Source organism: Pan paniscus, chromosome 1 (assembly GCF_029289425.2).
Source record: "Pan paniscus chromosome 1, NHGRI_mPanPan1-v2.0_pri, whole genome shotgun sequence".
Classification (NCBI taxonomy): domain Eukaryota; kingdom Metazoa; phylum Chordata; class Mammalia; order Primates; family Hominidae; genus Pan; species Pan paniscus.
The window spans coordinates 209,492,544-209,506,329 of record NC_073249.2 but is presented as its reverse complement, the minus strand read 5'-3'; the positions used below and the strand labels follow the sequence as shown (position 1 = coordinate 209,506,329).

The 13,786-nt window shown below is 55.2% G+C and overlaps 1 protein-coding gene across 10 annotated transcripts in view; it reads left to right on the top strand.

Moving 5' to 3' along the window:
- The window catches only part of ARHGEF10L (Rho guanine nucleotide exchange factor 10 like), a 158,208-nt gene that overhangs the window by 81,304 nt on the left and 63,118 nt on the right, over positions 1-13,786 (top strand). For all 10 annotated transcript variants that reach the window (XR_008620853.2, XM_055097507.2, XM_034956671.3 and 7 more), the window contains 6 exons: positions 1,059-1,136; positions 2,191-2,370; positions 3,582-3,698; positions 5,149-5,241; positions 6,523-6,696; positions 11,526-11,671. Coding sequence is in view for 9 of the 10 variants with exons in the window: in XM_055097507.2 (XP_054953482.1) it covers positions 1,059-1,136; positions 2,191-2,370; positions 3,582-3,698; positions 5,149-5,241; positions 6,523-6,696; positions 11,526-11,671 (788 nt within the window). In the remaining variant the exon portion in view is untranslated. The remainder of the gene's footprint in view (positions 1-1,058; positions 1,137-2,190; positions 2,371-3,581; positions 3,699-5,148; positions 5,242-6,522; positions 6,697-11,525; positions 11,672-13,786) is intronic.

The window sequence follows — 13,786 nt, the reverse complement described above, 5'->3', positions numbered from 1 at the left end:
TCCTAACTTTGCTGCACAATAGAGCCACCTGGGAAGATTTCAAAGTCCCTGGTATCCAGGTTCCACCTTGTTCAGAGGACGGTAGAACTTCAGAAGGTCTGGGGTGGGAGCCGGGTGACTGTGTTGGAAAGATCCTCAGCTGAGGGAGGTGCAAGCCACACCATGCTCGACGGGGTACTGCAGGCTGCAGCTGAGGGGTTGTGATCCGCTCCGTGGGCCAGGCTTCTGGAGGGTTATGGTGATGGTGGAAGGGAAAGGAGAAGGGACTGGGGATGTTTAGCCAGAAGCAGAGACCACCCGTGTGGGGGGACGGTACCCCAAGGCCTGTCTTGTGGAAGAGGGATAGCTCAAGGATTTCATTCGCAAGTGAAGGGAGCTGAGATTCGGTTCACGCTAATGCTAAGACAGAATTTTCTTTTCTTTTTTTTTGAGATGGAGTCTTGCTCTGTTGCCCAGGCTGGAGTGCAGTGGCACGATCTTGGCCCACTGCAACCTCTGCCTCCCAGGTTCCAGCAATTCTCTTGCCTCAGCCTCCAAAGTAGCTGGGACTATAGGTGCGTGCCACCACGTCCAGCTGATTTTTGTATTTTTACTAGAGACAGGGTTTCATCATGTTGGCCAGGCTGGTTTCGAACTCCTGACTTCAGGTGATTTGCCCATCTCTGCCTCCCAAAGTGCTGGGATTACAAGCATGAGCCACCTTGCCTGGCCTAGGATTTTCTATTAGAGTTGTCCAAAGATGGAGGTGGTCACCCGCCATCATGGAGGAGTGTGGTGATTACCCCATCCCCAGATGTATGTGCACAGTGGGGCTTTCCCTGGGATGTGCCCTTCCTCCTCCATTCTGCAGCCAGGCAGCAGGGCGTTTATTTAGGGTTGGCAGGGGCTCTCGAAGGAAGAGCGGCCACCAGGCCCAGTGGTCCCAGGTGGGACCTGGGAGGGATGGGTTTCTCTGTCCTGTAGTTGTCAGCTCCCCTTCCTGTCACTTGGGTCACAGCAGGCACTGGCCTTGTGCAGCAGGTGTCATGTGCGCTGACCGTGCTTTTTGGCCCGAGCAGGTGGTCCGGAGGCATATCCTGGGCTCCATCGTGCAGAGCGAAGGCAGCTACGTGGAGTCTCTGAAGCGGATACTCCAGGTGTGACTTCAGGGAGTTCTCAAGAGTCTCTGGGGAGAAGCAGGGAGGGCCCTGGAGGGTAACTTTATACGGAGTGTTTGGGGACTGTGGGCAGTTTTAAGGGGACAGGACCATAAGCCAGCACTGCTTTATGGGGACAGTAGAACCTCCAAATATAGGCAGCAAGAATTCCTGATGCCCTGGTGTTCACAGGAGTGACTTCTTTGTGAACAAAATGGGATTCTTTGCAATGACTCCTGGAGAGCTGAGGGCATATACTCCCATTTATGACTGGAAGGGACTGTGTCCTCCTGCCACTCTGGAAGCCCCTGGGGCTTGGGCCATGTCTTCCCATCCTCCTGGGATCCTTAGTTGGGAAGATGTGTAGGATGGAGTCCTCCTTCTTGCATCAAGAGGAGTAGGATCGAGTCCTCTTTTTTGCATCAGGAGGCCCAGGGGTTGCTGAGCAGATGCTTGCATGAAGTGACTAGTATGTGCCAACCTGAGAATCCCTGAGACAGTGTTTGAATCCCTGAGACAGTGACTTTTCCGGGAGGTTGTGGGCTACCAGAGTAAGGCCACCAGGGCAGGGAATTGTTGCTAATGATACCCTCTCTTCCCCTCTTGAGTTTGGATCCTCAGAGAGGGATCCTAGGCATCAGGCAGGTAGAGATGAATATATCACCTGTCTCTGACAAAGCTGATTGGAGAGTGACGCGGGGTGTGGGAGCCAAGGGAGCTTGTAGTGACCTTACCGCTCACGGGCTCAGTGACAGGCAGAGCTTCGCCCTCAGGCCGGCCTCCAAGGAGCTCCTTGCAGGCAGATGGCGCATAAAAGACCCTCTTCCTCCCGACCAATTAACACAGAAGCATGGGGGTGTTGTGTGTGGCCAGTGAGGCCAGGGGTGTTATGGTGATGGAGATCCTTCCAGAAGGACGCCTGAGGAGTGAGGGATGAGTGCCTCCCTGCCGTGCCATGGGAAGGCCCATTCATGGCTGGCCGAGTTCTGCATGAGGGCAGGTAGGGAGAGAGGCTGCGGCCTGGCCTGCGGCCTCACCCCGCCCTCCCCGGCAGGACTACCGCAACCCCCTGATGGAGATGGAGCCCAAGGCGCTGAGTGCCCGCAAGTGCCAGGTGGTGTTCTTCCGCGTGAAGGAGATCCTGCACTGCCACTCCATGTTCCAGATCGCCCTGTCCTCCCGCGTGGCTGAGTGGGATTCCACCGAGAAGATCGGAGACCTCTTCGTGGCCTCGGTAAGTGTCCCCAGACTTTTCCCCCAGCCCACCAAGGTAAAACCACAACCAGTCTGACCCCGGGGCCATGCAGTCCAGCCTCCTGCCTCTGCCTGCTTGCCTTGTTCAAGTCAGTGGGATTAGAGGGTGGCAGGGTCTTCTGGGCCTGATCTAGGGGTGAGTGTGACACCTTGAAGTGGCCAGGATGTCCTTGGATATACCTGGCAGGCCATGGTGCTGATGAAGCCAGGTGGCTGTCCTGGCTCCTCCCAGGTGGCAGCACCCCCTGGCCTCCCAGTCACTGTGGGCAGCCACCTGGCCGGTCACAAGCTCTCTTACCGAGCACTTGAGGGTTTCAAGCCAGTGTGAAATGCTGTGAAAGACCACAACTTTGGCTCGGAGAGGATGTGCCGCAGTGCTGGGGAAAGGGCACTGGCTCACGATCCGGGGGACCTGGTTCTGATTCCAGCTCAGTTCTGCAACCTACGGCAGGCCCAGGGCCCACTCTGAGCCCAGGCTTCCCATCTGTGGAATGAGGGGTGCACTGGATTTCTGGCTTTTCTAGCTGAAGTCTGCAGACCCCAGATGTTCATGGGGTGAGGGAAGGTCAAGTTGGTAGCACTCTACTTTGATGTGTTTTAGGTAACTAGGTTTTGCTAAAAGAAAAAAACTTTTTTTTGAAAGCCACAGCGCTCGATAGAGTCACTGAATAGGTCTGATGTTCCGGGTGTATATCAAGGGGCTCTGGAGAGAGAGTTGATTGACTCCAGGCCGACCATCCCTCCCTTGGTAACTCAACTCTTGGCACACTGCCTGGTGAGAGGCCAGGAGCATTTTCCTTAAAGGTGGAGGGCAAGGGACATTCGATTTCCTGAACATGAATGCAGTAGAAGGGGTGTTCCCCCCGCCCTTCTCCTCCCTCCACCTGTGGGCTTGGGCTGCTGCACTGGGGATGGAGACCTGGGAGGCAAAGGCCCCCTGGGCTCTGCTGTGGCACCACCCCATCCCACCTGTGACCTCAGGCCAGCCTCTCTACCTCTCTGAGCTTCATGTCCACACCCCAGTGGGGGTGATGGATTTGCACAGCTCAAGGCCCCAAGGGAGTGTAGGGTGAGTGCAGGCTGCCCTTCTGCTCCCTGCATTGAGGCGGACTCCCTGGCCCACACCTGCCTCGTTTCCTTCTGCTCCCTGCATTGAGGTGGCCTCCCTGGCCCACACCTGCCTTGTTTCAGTTTTCCAAGTCCATGGTGCTAGATGTGTACAGTGACTACGTGAACAACTTCACCAGTGCCATGTCCATCATCAAGAAGGCCTGCCTCACCAAGCCTGCCTTCCTCGAGTTCCTCAAGGTGGGCCTCCACGGTGGTACCGTGCCTGGTCAGGGTGGGCAGGGAGATTGCTCGGGAGGAAGGGAGCATTTTGGCCCCAGCTTTGGGTATGACATCATAGCTTTGGCCTGGACAGCTCCCCTCTTTCTTTTGGGGCAGCCCCGTCCCATGGGAAGAAAATCGTTCCCTCCTGCCCCTGGGAGGAGCGTAGCCAAGTGTCTGTAAGCAATTGGGATCCTGGAGCTTTGGCAGGATGGAGGGGAGACCTGTGTCATCTTGCTGACCCTTTGCCTCCTGTGCCCTGGTGAGTGGGTGGGTCTGCCTGGCTGGCCTTGTGGTGGGCTGTGGCTCCAGGGTTGCTAAGCTGGTTCCTTTTCCTCATTTATAAAAGGGTGAGGAAATTCCTTAAAGGGGTATCTTGGGCATTGCTTGGGAGAGTAAAGGTTAAAGGCTTCGGAAAGCTTCTGAGTTCTCATGTGCCCAGCCTCCGCTGATTTCTTTGGGAGCGTAGTCTGGTGAGTCAGAGCCCCTGCCTGTAGGGAGCCTGCTGGCTGGCAGAGGATGCAGCTGGGCTAGGTGCCAGGACACGCACACATGTGCTGGCAGCACAGGTTAGATGCCACGGCCTCGGTGGAGGAACCCACTGTCCCATCGAAGAGAACAGGGGATCAGGAGGAGCCGCCATCTGACATGGGCCCTGGCGAGGGATGGTGGGATTGTGCCAAGTAAAGACAGAGGAGAGCCTATATCAGGTGTAAGGATAGTGGAGCAAAGGTTAGAGGCAGGAGGAGAGGGATGGGCAGGTCTGTTTGGATTCTGGGAGCACTGATGCCTGTTGGGGAGTCCCAGGAGAGAAGGCCTGAGTGTGCACACTAAGAGGCGGCTGAGTTCAGTTGGGTGGTTCTAGACCTCCACGCCCAGGGCCTAGGATGTAATATTTCAGGTAATGGGGAGCCATTGAAGGATTTTGAGCTGGGGCAGATGGAAGTGGAGGCAGGTGGAGAAACTGTGGGATTGCAGCATATGGGGGCCAGGACCAGGTAACAGGTGTGTGGATGGAGTGGGGGATGGATGCAAGAGACAGTACAGAAGGTCCCCCTGTGCCCCGCCCCCTACCCTAGCCCAAACCTGTCTGCGTTTAGTTTAAGTGGAGGGAATGGTTGCCTTGGCCACTTCTAGAAGTCTGACATCTTGAATAAATTGCTGAGTTTCCCAGTTATGCCTTTAGTTCAGAGACCTTAAGATGACTGCTTTAGTCTCCTGAGGGTGCGCGGCCATGCAGGGGCACTGGTGGGAGAGGGATCCTGGCTGCAGAACCAGGGACCTCTCACAGCTCTTCTTGCAAGCCCAGGGATGGGCAGGGTCTTAGGGCCTGGGGAGAGGAGCCCAGAATGGGGACAGTGTCTGGACTCTGGGGCACTGGGCCCTCTCTGCAGGGGGTCAGCGAATGACGGAACCTTGTCTCCACCAGCGACGGCAGGTGTGCAGCCCAGACCGTGTCACCCTCTACGGGCTGATGGTCAAGCCCATCCAGAGGTTCCCACAGTTCATCCTCCTGCTTCAGGTACTGCTCAGGATTCCAGCAGCTTCAACCCACAGGGTTTGCCTGTGGGCTGGGAGGTGCCTCCTGGGGTGGGAGGGAGGAGGTCCGGGCTCTTGTCCGTGATCCATAACCCACCCAACCTGCTGTGGGACTCTGGCCTCATCTTTCTCCACTTCTAGAGTGAAATTGATTGTAACTGACAGCTCAGTTTGCACGCCCCTCTGTGGGGGACGCTGAGGGACTGCTGGTGGCCTGAGCCTGGGTTGCAGGAAGGGAGTGAAGGCACAGGGAATCCTGGGACCCGCAGGGCTCCTGGCATGGAGGAGATGCTCAGTAAACATGCTGAGCTTGGCCATTTCAGATTCGAGCTTCAGAACAGGGGATTCCTAAGGGACATTAGCCCCACACAGGGTCCTGGAGAGCTTGGGACACTGTCCCAACCACTGAGGGTCCTTGGGCAGGGGCTGGCCCTCATCAGGGAGCTGAGAGGGTGGCTACCAGGCTGAGGGGTCCGGTGGCACATTCCTCTACACTCTCAGTGCTGCTGGCCTGTGGGAGTGGGCTCTTATATAACCATACCCTTTATCAATTGATCAGTGATTGATCTATAAGTTTATTTATTTACCATCATAAACATTTCTAAGTGCATTCACATTGCTCTGCAACCATCACCACCACCCATCCCAGAACTTTCTCATCATCCCAAACCGAAACTCTACCCATTCAACAACTCCCGATTCTCCCTCCCCACAGCCTCCGGCAACCACCATTCTACCCTGTGTCTCTATGACTCTGACTGCTCTAGGAAAACACGTATATGTGGAATCATACGATGTTTTTCTTTTCGTGACTGGCTTGTTTTCCTTAACATGAGGTCTTCAAGATTCATCGTGTCCTAGCATGTGTCTGAATTTCCTTCCTTTTCAAGGCTGAATAATACGCCATTGTATGGAGAGACCACATTTTGTTTACCCGTTCGTCTGTCGACGGACATTTTTGCCTCCACATTTTGGCGACTGTGGCTAATGCTGCTATGAACATGGCTGGACAAATATCTGTTTGAGACCCCGCTTTCAGTTCATGTGGGTCTATTCCTAGAAAGATCCATGCTTTTGTTTTCTTTTTCATGCATTAGCTGTTTCTTGAGGTCTTGTTCTGCATCTGGTGCCATCTGTCCTGGCCTCAGGCCGGGCCCTTTGCAGACCCAGTGTGTGTAGGGGGTTGCGCAGGGTGAGGCTTTGCCCCAGGCTGGGGTAGAGTTGGTCATGGGTGGGCTGCTCAGTCTCTGCTCTGACCTGGCAGGACATGCTGAAGAACACCCCCAGGGGCCATCCGGACAGGCTGTCGCTGCAGCTGGCCCTCACAGAGCTGGAGACGCTGGCTGAGAAGCTGAACGAGCAGAAGCGGCTGGCTGATCAGGTGGCTGAGATCCAGCAGCTGACCAAGAGCGTCAGTGACCGCAGCAGCCTCAACAAGGTGAGCTGGGCCTCCCACCTGCCTGCCCTCACCTGTCTGCCCTCACCTGCCTGCCCTCACCTGTGCTCCTGCCCGTGCCCCTGCCCCACGCCACCCACTAGGTGGCAGTGTTCTCTGAGGGAGGGGAGGCCTTGCTCTTCCAAGGATGTGACCTTGGGGATTGGATCCTCAGCGGGACCCCCACGTTCATTCCTGTTCATGTTATTTTAGGATAAAAGTTCATTTTGTGCATCAGTGTGATTTCCAGTAAAGTCTCCAGAAATCAAAGCCTAGTTAAATGAACAGGCTCTGGAGAGTCAGAATCTGGGTTTAGATCCAGATTTTGCCATAGGTGCTTGCTGTGTGCCCTCAAGGGAATCACCCACCCTCTCTGAACCTCACTTGCTCCCTTTGAAATGAGGAGCATTTAATAGCACCGGAGCCCCAGGGCTGCTGCCGCAAAACAGGGAGCTGGCAAAGTGGCTTCGTGATTGTCCTTAACACAAGAAGAAAGATGAAAAGTCCATGCCACGTTTTGGGGTTGCCGCTTAGGAACATGCTATTAAAAAAAAAAAAAAGAAAATTGGGCTGGGCGTGGTAGCTCATGCCTGTAGTCCCAGCACTTTGGGAGGCTGAGGCAGGCAGATCACCTGAGGTCAGGAGTTCGAGACCAGCCTGGCCAACATGGTGAAACCTTGTCTCTACTAAAAATATAAAAATTAGCCAGGCATGGTGGCACACGCCTGTAATCCCGGAAGGCTGAGGAAGGAGAATCACTTGAATTCAGGAGGCAGAGGTTGCAGTGAACCGAGATTGTGCCACTGTACTCCAGCCTGGGTGACAGAGGGAGACTCTGTCTCTAAAGGAAAAAAACAAAACAAAACCAAAAGACTTGCAAATGAGTCTGTAGAGGAGCCTGTTTTTAAAGCACAAGGTCACCTCACAGAGTCACCTGTTGGTCACTGGAGTCCCTCTTCTTCCCTCTCAGCACATGACATGAACTGCCTGGCTCTGTGCTGGGGTCTCTGGGAGGTCCCACACCCCAGCCCCCCTGTTCACCTACTGGAGGGTAGGGGAGGGCTGGGATAGTTTAGGCTGGGGTGCCCAGGCCCTGGGCACATTGCAGGACTGTTCTTTGGAGAACAGATACTGTGTGAGGTCATAGGGAGAGGTTCAAATTTTCTGGGGAATAAACTGGGAGCCTCTTGGCTCTGTGGGGTCCTAGAAGCAGAACTAAGGCCTATGGCTGGCCGTTCCCAGGAGGGAGGTTTCAGCAGCACGGGGAAGACCTTTCTAAGAGTCCAGGAAGGAGTGCCCAGAGGGACAGTGGCCCTTTCCATGTGCGCTACACTTTACAGTATAGAATGCTGTCTAACCTGCATCAGCATCTTTGCTTTCCACCCCATGCCTGTGAAGTGGGGCGGGGACAAGGCCTCCTGTAGGGTCCCCTGCAGTGCCAAGCTTCAGGCAACCCACATCTTAGGACTCTCTTGCTTCAGGCCAAATTCAGGTTGCAGGTTGTGCTGTGGCCCACACAGTATTTTATTCTATTTAATTTAATTTTATTTTGAGACAGGGCCTCATGCTGTTGCCCAGGCTGGAGTACAGTGGTACAATAACGGCTCACTGCAGCCTTGAGCTCCTGGGCTCAAGTGAGCCTCCTGCCTCAGCCTCTTGAGTAGCTGGGACTACAAGCACGAGCTACCACACCCAGCTAATTAATTTTTTTTTTTTTTTGTAGAGATGGGGTCTGACTATGATGCCCAGGCTGGTCTCAAACTCCTGGGATCAAGTGATCCTCCTGCCTCAGCCTCCCAAGGTGTTGGGATCACAGGCATGAGCCACGGTGCCCGGCCCACACAGTATTTTTAAGAACATGGCAGTAGTTGCCAACATTTAAAAATTGAGAGAGATCCTATAAAATTCAGACTTGTGGGTCTCCTGGGAGGGTAGGAAGAGCTGGCTCACCGACCCATCTTCCCACGTGGCACCAGCCCCCGAGTAGCAGCTGCCCACTTCCCCTTGGTTCCTACCCACCTTTCCCACTGATGTTACCTGCAAGCCCCTAAGGCATCTGAGTTTATTTTACCTGCTCCAGGAGGATTGGGCTGGGGAAGATGAGATGGGCAGGGGACAGCGCCCTCTCCTGGGGATGTCCCCATCCACGTGGCTCAGGTTGGGCATGAGGGGCAGGGTCACTCTCCACCCCCTGGTTCCAGGCAGGACTAACTCAGCCATCCCCCACACAAGCCTCGTGTTTGGAATGTCTCGGGAGAAAAAGCCTTCAGCCCCGCCATGACCACCCGTGCTGGCCTTTGCGCTCAGGAATCTTCTCCTCTCCCCACCTTCGGCTCCCTCTTCGGTGACCAAGAGGCTTTCTCTTGCTTTGCCTCATACACCTGTGCAGCCACAGTGGGGAGAGGCCTCTTGGGAGGAGGAAATAAATTCTGTAGTGGTTGGGAACAGCCATTCTGCCCTCTCCTGCTCTGTGAGGTGAGCCCTGGCTGGAGGTAAGGGAGACCTCTTTGATGCTGGGCAAAGGACTAGAGGCTCTAAGCTTCCATGTCTCCATTTGCCGGGTGAGGGTAGGTTGGACCATGTGAGATGTTAGGAAGAGTGTGGTGGAGGCCGCACCCTGGGCTTCCCCCTCCAGGGCCCTCCCTGGACAGTCCTGGCCAGTTCTGTGACCTGTTCAGTGATGTCCCTATCACCATCACCCAGGGAGAAGCAGAAACGAAACTGGGTGTAACCCGAAACGGAACCATGCCAGCTGTTTCAAAATAGCCTAGGCAGGAGCCTCCAGAGGGCCGTTTGTGCAATATCCTGGTTTTCTTTTTCTTTTTGTTGGTTTTCATCTGCCAAGGGGGCAGCGCTGACTGCCAGAGCCCACGGGACTTTCCTCTTCCAAGTTTTGGGTCATGGCACATTTGGCAGCCCTTGGGGCGGGGGGCCCTGCTGTCTTCAAGGTCCGAGTAGTGGTCTCTTGAGTTGGCGTTTGGTTTCCTTGTGGAAATAGTGAGGCGGAGCCCGGCCTTAGCAGCTGTGGGGGACCCCAAGTCCTCCTGCATGTTAGGAGCGGTGGGGCCTCCCCTGGCTCCTGTCACACTGTGCACTAGCTGCTCAATGCAGGGAATGGTGAACGTGGCCTGGCTCTGTCCTATGCTGTCAATCAACAGTGGGTGGGTCTCAGCAAGTCACTTTACCCCTGGAATCTCAGTTTCCTCACCTGGGCAATGGGGATGGCCTCAAGGACCGCTGAGCTGATTCAATGAGATGTGGAATATTAAGCGCCATCCTCAGTGCCTGGCACACCCTGGGCATTTGGTCCCACTGGGACTTTTGGTTGTGTGCCGACTTGAGAGAGATGATGCTTTGGAGAACAACAGCATTCTCTCCCGAGGAAGCTCGGGGTGATCTGTCCTTTTCTCTCCTGGGGATGCCCGGGGGTGATCTGTGTTTTTCTCTCTGGGGAGGCTCAGGGTGATCTGTCCTTTTCTCTCCTGGGGATGCTCGGGTGATCTGTCCTTTTCTGTCCTGGGGATGCCCGGGGGTGATCTATCTTTTTCTCTCTGGGGAGGCTCAGAGTGATCTGTCCTTTTCTGTCCTGGGGTTGCCTGGGGGTGATCTGTCTTTTTCTCTTTGGGGAGGCTCAGGGTGATCTGTCCTTTTATGTCCCGGGGAGGCTCGGGGTGATCTGTCCTTTTCCCAGACAGGATGGGGAAGGAAGGGGAGAGTAATGGTTGCCGTCAGAGTCACGGGTTTTGGGAATGAATTTTGCTGAATATCCTCCCTCCCTCCCAGAAAAAAATCCCCTTTAGAAAAAAGACGTTTTCCCAGGGTGTCCCTGGATGGGTTGGTGGCCCTGACACTAGCAGGGGGGGCTCTTGACATCCAGCCTGAGGTTGGCAAATGCCTGCTTGGATGCCTGGGGTGTGACAGTCTTTGTCCTCAGAGGGTGGTGTTATTGACTGGCAGGTCTGTTCCAACTCTGTCATGAGGCCACCTAAGAGGCGAGACAGGCCAAGGCTTTCAACAGGGTGGGGTGCAGGATGGGGTCCCCTGCACAAGGCCACGCCTGCTCCACTGTGAAGACCATCACAGACAGTAGCTGTCTATGGAGCACACATACAGGGCCGGCCTCTCAGGCCATGACCTGTGTCATCACACGTGACCCGTGTCATCACACGTGACCTGTGCCATCACGCATGACCTGTGCCATCATACATGGCTGGTGCCCAGAAGGGCCCCATGCTTGCTTTCATATTCTGCCATGACCATCTTGAAATTCATAGTCACTTTGAACAAGAGCCTGTGTTTTCATTTTGCACTGGACCCCAAGAGTCATGTAGCCAGACCCGGTCACATGTTCATTACCTTGTGTGATCTGAGCAGTAGAGGTATCTGCCCCCACTTCGTAGCTGAGTAAACTAAGGCTTGGACATGCGAAGTGACCTGCCTGAGGGCTTTACAGCAGGAGTGGGGATGAGGGCAGAGCCACCTCTGTAACTCCAGAGCTGTGTCCTTGGCAGTGGCAATCAGGCAGAATCCCTACAGAGAGGGGCTGGCAATGGCTGGCTCACCTGAGAAGGGGGCACTGGCTGCTGGGCCCACACGGGTGCTGGTGAATGCTCAGTCTCCCCATGGCCTCCGAGAGGAGGCCCCGATGTGTGGTCCTCCGGTCTTCCTCCCCAGTGCATCTTGTCACCCAGGGATGGAGGGAGTGGCTTCATCTCCTCCACCTCTCCCAGCCTCAGTCTCCCTTTCTGCACCATGGGAGGATTCTGGGTCTCTGGCGCGGTAAAGCCGCCAGGCCGCGATGCTGATGCTGACCTTCCCTGCCCCTCCTCCAGCTGTTGACCTCAGGCCAGCGGCAGCTGCTCCTGTGTGAGACGTTGACGGAGACCGTGTACGGTGACCGCGGGCAGCTAATTAAGTCCAAGGAGCGTCGGGTCTTCCTGCTTAACGACATGCTTGTCTGCGCCAACATCAACTTCAAGTAAGTGGGCCTGGGTTGGAGGGGGCAATCACCCCTCCCTGGAGACCCCATCCCGCCCTACTCCAGTCTCTTGGCCGGCCGCTCTACAGAGGGACCCCATGTGAGCTTGGTTTAGGCTTCCAATATTCCTCTCCCATCCCTCTTGCCCTGCTCTGCCACTGGTCCCCAACGCTGGGAAGTACCTGGAGCAGTCATCGGGGGTGGCCCTCAGCCTCGGGCACACAGCTGTCCATGGTACAGAGTTGTTTGTTTTGGAACTCTGCAGTTGGTGACTAAACAGTGGTTTTGTCCACATTGAAATTCAAGAGATTCTTCCTTGTGTCTACCCCAGATCCCTGCGGCTTTAACTCAAATCTGTTTTGCTCTGGCCAGATCGCAGAATTTCTCAATGTGAGCCTTTGCCTTTCCCCCACAGACCGGAGCATCATCATCGGCCCAGAGGAGCCTGGTTTGCTGGTTCTGGGCCGGGGATTGTGGAAATGCCCAGAGCCCGGCTGCTGGGCTGTGCCTGGGAGCCGGAGCCCTGGTGTGGGGTGAGGGTGAGGCTTTAGGCCAGAGCCTGAAGATGTGGCCCATCAGTTGCTTTAGGCTCCTGGGTATCTTATGTTTTACTAACACAGGGAGCCCACACCGCGGGTGAGACATAGGAGAGATCTGACATTCTGGGGCCTGGCTGCCTGAGGCCACGTGGGCCTGGCACTGGGGCTTGGGCCCTGCCATTCTCCAGCCTTTCTGCCTTGCCCGGCTCACCCGCTCGCATCCCCTGCTTGGTCCTGCAGGGGACCCTGTATCAAATGCTCCCTGAGAACTTCAGCTGTGGTTTTTCTAGCCAGGCTCTTAGGAGAACCTCTGCTCTCAATATTTGACAAGACTTTATTTTATTTTATTATTTTTTGAGATGGAATCTTGCTCTGTCTCCCAGGCTGGAGTGCAATGGCACGATCTCGTTTCACTGCAACCTCTGCCTCCTGGGTTTAAGTGATTCTTCTGCCTCAGCCTCCCGAGTAGCTGGGATTATAGGCATGTGCCACCACACCTAGCTAATTTTTTTTTTTTTATTGTATTTTTATTAGAGAGGGGTTTCACCATGTTGGCCAGGCTGGTCTCAAACTCCTGACCTCAGGTGATCGGCCCACCTCGGCCTCCCAAAATGCTGGGATTACAGGCATAAGCCACCGTGCCCCGCCTTGACACAACTTTAAAAAGCATCACAGAAGCAATAGTATGGCTACAATCACCGAAATCCAGGAGGGAAACAAGCACCTCAGTGGAATGTGAATGCCAGCATAGCTCTCCCGCCTCCCAGCCGAATCAGTTCTAGGCTCTGTACCGAGTCAGCTTGGGCCTTCCTGGGTTTGGCCACAGAGTAGGTTTGGGGATTTTCCATGGTTACCGATCACGAGTCCTGGAAGGGGACAAGCAGCGCTGTTTCAGGACCTGTGCACTCATTCACCATCCACCCATTTGTCCGCCCGTCTATGAATCCGTTGAATGTAGACCGAGACCTGGCTCTGTGCCAGTTCACCCCTAGAATGAGATCCTGCCCCTGCCTCCGGGAGCTCAGGGCCTGGTTGGGGACTCAGGCAAGGAAGCCTCTGTCACACATGGGTCTGGGCAGGGCTTATGGCTGACCCATTCGTTCATTTACTCACTCACTCAATCAAAGAGGGTAATTCTTCAGTCCCGTTTATATCCTGGGCACCGTGTGGTGCCGGCGGTGTGATGAATACCCTCTCTGCCTTCATGTTGCTCTAGCGCAAAGTGCAAAGTGGGGTGCTAGTGGCCCGGTTTTGGGGAATCAGTTTGGGTGATTTGGGCTGAGTCACTTCACTTGACTGAGGATCAGTGTCCTTGTCTGGGATCATCTAAGCTTCCTAGCGGGGCTGTTGTGAGACCCAGAGATGAAGGAAGGCCCGCTCCTGTCCACACCTGGCCTCTGATGCCCTCACTCCCCGCAGGAGGCTGTCTCTCCTTCTATTCCCGATGCCCAGCCCCATGGCTGGCCCCCAGCGGGGTCACAGCCCCCAGATTAGCCACTCCATTGTAATAACAACCTCCCTTTCCTTCTTGTCTTTTTTCCCAGGCCTGCCAACCACAGGTACGTGGTTCAGGGGG